The sequence below is a fragment of the Berghia stephanieae genome, chromosome 5 (genome assembly GCF_034508935.2).
Source record: "Berghia stephanieae isolate SIO BIC M18660-M18661 chromosome 5, UCSD_Bste_1.3, whole genome shotgun sequence".
Classification (NCBI taxonomy): domain Eukaryota; kingdom Metazoa; phylum Mollusca; class Gastropoda; order Nudibranchia; family Aeolidiidae; genus Berghia; species Berghia stephanieae.
In genome coordinates this window covers 72,461,756-72,469,255 of record NC_088364.1, presented here as the reverse complement: position 1 = coordinate 72,469,255, position 7,500 = coordinate 72,461,756, and the positions used below count along the sequence as shown (strand labels likewise).

Genomic DNA, 7,500 nt, shown 5'->3' with positions numbered 1-7,500 from the left:
ATCTATCTATCTATCTATTTATATATCTATATCATCTTATTTCTCTATTTCTCTCGCATTATTTTCTACCCCCCCCCTTTTTTTTTCCCTCCTCTCTCTCTCTCCCTCTCTCTCTCTTTCTCTCTCTCTCTCTCTCTCTCTCTCTCTGCATCTCTTTCTATTGGGGTTTCGAAAAACAAATAAAAAGAAAATACCCTGCATGTGTCAGATCTGTAAACATTGAATGGCTATATCGTTGAAGGGTGAGAGCTCTTAGAAATTTGGAGTCATCCCAAAAATTCGGTCTTTGAAATCGGTAACTCTTTAGTAGGTAAAGAGCTGCAACATGTTTGTTTGTATCTCACAGCCTGTCGTTCTTTACACCGACAAAACAGTTTTTATCTTTTTTTGGAGCTTTTATATAGCTCAATATCCACTAAATATGCTCAAAGCGCTTTACAAGGGGTCCCTGGTCAACAGCAACATTTAACATGTAAGACGGGACATGCCGCCTGTTAGGCGATATTACAATTTGCCGGACATAGACAACGCTTAGTGCGTGAGAGAATGTGAGTAAGAGTTTTTTTTCCAAGGACTCAACTATGCGCCGAGCTAGGCTCGAACCCAGGACCTTCCGATCCGAAAGCGAGTGTCATACCACTAGACCACATTTTGGCCATCAAACGTATCTCGTATATTGATAAATTATAAACTCGCAACTCATCTGACATTGATTGAAATTCTTTATTGTACCAAGTATCAGTCTAAGTAAGCTCAAGCAGCTCAACTTCTCTGGAGTTATTTGGATGTTTTTAGCATAGCCATCGTAAAGTTATGGCCTGACACTGACCAAAAAAAATGACGTCAAAATGCCAGTATTTTGCCACAAAAGAAAACAAATCGTGAGTTGTATTCAATAGTTCAACCAATGAAATATCTTGTTTCCTTGAGCTCTACTAACGACAACTCACTAGACGCTACAAAAAACTAAAAAAATGACGTCAAACTGTCAGTCCTAGAGGGTTCTAGTGTCAGGCTATACGTTTACGATGGCTACGCTTTTAGACGTGGTTTTGCGACTTGAAAAGCAGATTGGAATTTTGCTGCCCACCCTGCCCACTATTACCAACCGCCACTGCACTGATTATTATGCGCGCCTCCCCCCCCCCCCCCCCTTTCTCCTCCCCTCAGCTTGTTTATAAGAAGACCAAAACAAAATTTAAAAATTTAATTAATTTTTTTTTTAATGAAAACTTCAAAACGTTGTGTGTCAGTTTAATCTATGTTTATATTATGAACAGTTTTCTATTAAAAACTAATTACAGTCGGGTTTTGTTTTTTTTCCTCATGAATATAAAACATTGTCGTACTCTCACACAACACTTTTGTTCATTTTGGCCAGTTGTTTTTGTTTTTTTGATTTATTTTTTTTTTTACTTTTCTTATCTTATTTAAGTCTTATCCATTACTTCAAATATTTCTCGATTAATAGATAGGGTCTTGATAGCTCAGATGGTAGAGCACTCACTTCACATGCAAAGGGGGCCGTTGGATCCCGTATGAAGTCAAGATTTATATTACCCCCCCCCCCTCTCTCTCTCTCTCTCTCTCGTCTGTTCAACGGTGATTGGGTAGCTGGGTCTGTTCATATTGAGAAGAGGACTTTGTGATATTCTAGCGGCGTCATGTCCACATGATAGCAAGCATTTTGCTATTATTCGTTTCAAGCGATTGAAACTGAGATAAACTCCGGCTTCATGGACCTTACTGCTCTAAAGGACAACGTATTCCGGACTTCTCAAACTTGAAAAGCCTTTGAAGCCTCAGGTTTGAGTCTCTTTGGACACGTTGAGTTTACCTTAGTCGATAGTCGTCATCATCATCATCATCATCATCATCATCATCATCATCATCATCATCATCATAGCTTGTCGCTCCAACACCGAACCCACTCCACAGCATCTGTGGAGCAGGCTCTTAGGACATGGTCAGTGCAGCTGGGACCATCCTGGCATTCTCTAAGAATCTGCTCCATCGTCTGCTCTGGGTATCCACATGTACACAAGCTAGTCTCAGCCAGTCCCCGCTTTTTAAATAGATAAAAATAAATAACATTCCCTTTATTCATCCCATAGGGGAAATTTGTCTCTAGGGTCTATTCCAAGGGAAGACTGAAATAATCGAGGCGTCAGCCGCAGTACAGCGCCGCAGATTGAGCTAGGGTGTGTATCCATGAACGTTTATAGTCGGGTTAATACAGTTCAGTGAGCATTACTCATAAACGCGGATGGCAAAAAAAAAAACAATAACAAAGACCTGAGTCATCTTCGAACTATCTTTAGGGGAAATGTGTCTCTAGGGTCTATTCCAAGGGAAGACTGAAATAACCCAGGCGTCAGCCGCAGTACAGCTCCGCAAATTGAGCTAGGGCGAGGTCACTTGCTCAATGCCTCACAGCGCAGCGGCGGCGGTTGATCCAACTTGGTACCTTGGTATGAAGCAAAGACCGTACCGCTGAGCCACGCTGCCCCAAAAGATAGTATGCGCTTGACTAAGAAGCTCATAAAACATTGCCATCCGGAAGTATAACGGACCAACACACAAAACGTGTATCCATGAACGTTTATAGTCGGGTTAATACAGTTCAGTGATCATTACTCATAAATGCGGATGGCAAAAAACAATAGCAAAGACCCGAGTGACGTCATCTTCGAACTATCTATAGTTATTTGTATGTAGTTAATATTTCCTGACCAAAATGAAATAAACAATTTTTTGTTAGAACACGGTGGGGTAGGTGAAGTAGGTGATGGGATGTCGGTGTGGATAGAAAACATTAGATAATAATTATGGTAGTAAAGCCAAGGCCTTTAATCGGACCCTGTGTTTGGATTCAAACTAGAAGATGAAAGGGGGTGGCGATGTGGCGGCTAATAAATATTTACCTGCCATGTCAACAAGTTTGTGGTTGGAAAAATGTGGAATATTTTTTTTTTTCGTATCAAAGGGAGGAAAGTTGTGGAAGATGTTAGAAGATTACGGCCAAGATTCAGCTCATAAGGGGATAGAGAGAGAGAGAGAGAGAGAGAGAGAGAGAGAGAGAAGAGAGAGAGGGTGAGTGAGTGAGAGAGAGTGAGAGGGGGAGAGAGAGTGAGAGAGAAGAGAGAGGGAGAGAGAGAGAGAAGAGAGAGAGTGAGTGAGAGAGAGAGAGAAGAGAGAGAGAGTGAGTGAGAGAGAGAGAAAGAGAGAGAGCGGAGAGAGAGAGAGGGAGAAAGAGAGAGGGGGAGAGGGAGAGAGAAAGAGAGAGAGAGGGGAGAGAGAGAGGGTGAGTGAGAGAGAGAAGAGAGAAAGAATGAGAGAAAAAGGGAGAGAGTGAGTGAGAGAGAGAGAAAGAGAGAAAGTGAGTGAGAGAAAGAAAGAGAGAGAGTGAGTGAGAGAGAGAGAGAAAGAGAGGAAGAGAGTGAGAGAGAGTGTGTGTGGGTATGTGTGTGTGTGTGTATGAGAGAGAGAGAGAGAGAGAGAGAGAGAGAGAGAGAGAGAGAGGGGGGGGGGGGTAGGTGGCATTTGATGTTGGTTTTGTTTTGTTTTTTTTAAAAACCTTTACGTTTCTATTGCTGCTTACTGACAAAACGCGATTGTCTCCCTTTGACCACACCCATATTCAATTTCTCGTATCGTATACCCAATCGTTTATATCGTTTAGTTTAAGTTGACGGCTGAGGAAGTGTTTTGATCCCCGAAACGTTCCTTGATTGGAATCTTTTCTTTGGCGTTATTTCATCTTCTATTCTTTTCAAGACTTTTAAAATCTGATTTTCTCTCATTCTTTTTGTATTGTCTTGTCTTTGTTTTGTTTTGTTTTTTGTTTTTTTTTTCTTAGTTTTATTTTTTTTATTTTGTTTTTTTTTTTCTGATTTTATTTTTTGTTGGGGGTGGGGGGGGGGGGTTGTTTTATTATGAATTTTTTATGATTAATTCTTGTCTCATGATTTATTATCCCCTATTTACTCACTCGAAAACATGGAGATTCTTGCAGCAGTCGTTTGTCGAATTTTGATGGATTATCTATACCCCCCCCCCCCCTCCCCACTTCAGCCTCCCCCAAGCAATTTACAATCCATGTTCTTTCGAATATTATCATTATTATTATTATTATATCATTTATGTTTAATTAATAACGATTTGTCTGCGATGTCTGTTTTTCATCATAATAATATTTTCTTGGATTGCTAATCCCAAAATCAAAGGGCTTATCGACGTTCGTTACGTAATGGTGTGGGTTTTTTTTTTTAACGCAGACATTATGGCGTCCAAACATTTTATTTGATATTTCTAATTCCTTCATTCTGGGAATGGCCAAGTCGACAGGAACTTCGGGTTTTATTTTGCAGATTAGATTGTAAATGTGCGTTAGTTATATTTATTTCATGTGTGTATGTGCCTGTGTTAATAATGATAAATGAGCTTTTATAGCGCAGTATCCATTCTACGTGCTCAAAGCGCTTAATAGGGGTCCCTGGTTAACATCAACACTTAACATAATATAAGAGGAGAATATATAAGTATGTATATTTGTGTGTGTGTGTTTATGATAATAATAAATGAGCTTTTATATAGCGCAATAATCATTCAACATGCTCAAAGCGCTTTACAAGGGGTCCCTGGCTTCCATCAGCACTTAACATAATGTAGGAGGGGAATATAATATATATATATATATATATATTATATATATATATATATATATATATATATATATATATATATATATATATATATATATAAACACGAACCTAGCAACATACGAAAAACACAAGAAGCTACTTTCACTTCCACTTCCTGATGAGAGCTAACGCTCGATACAACGTTGTAGAAGTCAAACAATCATAATCATCTTTGAAAAGTTTGTATGTGTGTGTGTGTGTGTGTGTGTGTTGTGTGTTTGTGAGTGTGTATTCGTGAGTCTCTTCAAACTAATATGTTTATTGGATTTCTGATAATCCCAAAATCATCGGCTTAACGACGTCTGTGCTACGCTTATTTAAACCCTACATCCGGACATGGGATTATACCCTTAGGGTGTGGCGTGGGCGACGGACAGGCTCTTACCCTCTTCTTTGAATTCTTATCTATGGTAACAATTTATATTTATTTTATCTGATAAAAGAGAAGAGTAACATTAGTTTTCCGAGGTTATCTGATCAGAGAGATGAATGGCGTACCATGATCACCGATGTCTGGCACAGACTTGGTACTTTCACCGATGTCTGGCACAGACTTGGTACTTTCACCGATGTCTGGCACAGACTTGGTACTTTCACCGATATCTGGCACAGACTTGGTACTTTCACCGATATCTGGCACAGACTTGGTACTTTCACCGATATCTGGCACAGACTTGGTACTTTCACCGATGTCTGGCACAGACTTGGTACTTTCACCGATATCTGGCACAGACTTGGTACTTTCACCGATATCTGGCACAGACTTGGTACTTTCACCGATGTCTGGCACAGACTTGGTACTTTCACCGATATCTGGCACAGACTTGGTACTTTCACCGATGACTGGCACAGACTTTGTACTTTCACCGATGTCTGGCACAGACTTGGAACTTGAAGAAGAAGAAGAAGAATCTGAGACGTGTGCTTGTGTGTATTGTGTGTGTGTGTGTGTTTGTATGTGTGTGTGTGTGTGTGTAGAAGGTAACATAGACAAATTAAATTCCCTTCTTTCATCTCCAAGATTATTTTTTTTCTCAAACGGAAGACTCTAATAATAACAGCCGCAATGCAGCGCCGCAAATTGAGCTAGAGTGCGGTGCCTCACAATTTTTTTCTCAAACAAAGACAACGCTGTTAACGGCCAGGTACTTATTTTACCCCTGAGTACGGTGAGAGAATGTGAGTAAAGAGCCTCTTCCAAAGACTCAACTATGCGCCGCGGGACGCTCGAACTCGGGACCTTCCGATCCGACAGCGAGTGTCATAACACTAGACCACATAGCCGCAATACCAACGAAAAGTCACTTGTTACATTTTTAAAACGATCATCCCCTTGTATTGTGACGTAATCTCGTAATCTTTCGGGAAGTGACGAGCTACAATGCTAACGAAGGCTGCGGTCTGACTCGTCACGACGCAAAGGGGTGAATGAGTACCTGGCTACAGGCAGCGACGGATATTGTACCTGTTGGTACAAAAGAGATAACTAACAAACAACTTGCACTGTATGAGATGAATAGATATATACGAACTCTTTTGGGGAATAAATGAAACACTGTGAAGCCCATTGAGCATGGTATATCTGAGGATAGTAATAAGTAAATGAGCTTTTATATAGAGCAATATCCACTCAACGTGCTCAAAGCGCTTTACAAGACAGTGGTCCTTGGGCAATGTTCTTATAGGGAATGAGATTAGCGGAAGAGTAGCGTCCCTTGATTGGACGTCACCTTACAGAGAGAACGTCAATTTTGTTTTGCGCATGCGTCTCTCTCGTCCTCGCTTTCGGTGAAGGGTCTCAAACCGCTTTCACCGGAAGCGAGGACGAGAGACGCATGCGCACAACCAACATGACGTTCTCTCTGTAAGGTGACGTCCAATCAAGGGACGCTACTCTTCCGCTAATCTCATTCCCTATAAGAACATTGCCCAGGGACCACTTGTAAAGCACGTTGAGTGGATAATGACGTTCTCTCTCTCTAATAACTTTTCAGCCGGTGACGTCCAATCAAGTCAAGGGACGCTACTCTTCCGCTAATCTCATTCCCCATTTGTTATAGATCATTACGCTTTGCCTCCATGTTTTTTGTTTTTACTTTTTTATTCTGTTTATTGGATTGTAATTTTTTTTTTTTTTACATTATTTTCTTTCTTTCTTTTTCTACCCTCTCCAGAGGCGAGTTGTGCAGTCTATGCCCGTGCTGTAAGGGATTTCTCCAACGTCTATGATCCTGGTAGTCTGGCCTTCAAAGAAGGGGATATTGTATCGGTGAGTCATCATCATCATCATCGTCGTCGTCGTCGTCATCTTTTCATCATCATCATTCATCATTATCATCATCTACCACCCTCATCATCATCATCATCATCATCATCATCATCATCGTCATTATCATCATCATCATCATCATCGTCGTCGTCTTCGTCATCATCATCATCATCATCGTCATCACCATCATCATAATCTTCATCATTATCATCATCTACCACCCCCATCTTCATCGTCATCGTCGTCAATGTCTGCATGGTATCAAGTATGAGAATTTAGCTATCTTTAAGATAGGTCCACGGAGCCGAAGTTTATCCCGGTTTTTTTTATAGAGTTAAACGGACAGTAGCGTTTACTATCTATCCTTTGGATAGGACGCTATTACTCCTCTTCCCTCCCCCTCCCCCTCCCCCACCCCCACCCCTACACACCCACCCAATAGGCCCAGCTTCCTAATCACTATTGGGCAGGCATTCCGAAAATTAAAAAAGAAAGAAAGACTGCATTCGGGGTCGATACCGGTCCTTT

General features: G+C 40.9%; 1 protein-coding gene across 1 annotated transcript in view; it reads left to right on the top strand.

Moving 5' to 3' along the window:
• Nucleotides 1–7,500, top strand: part of LOC144973573 (uncharacterized) — a 431,961-nt gene that overhangs the window by 307,320 nt on the left and 117,141 nt on the right. Inside the window, exon 9 of the mRNA XM_078916195.1 lies at nucleotides 6,878–6,972. Within this exon, the coding sequence (XP_078772321.1) occupies nucleotides 6,878–6,972 (95 nt within the window). The remainder of the gene's footprint in view (nucleotides 1–6,877; nucleotides 6,973–7,500) is intronic.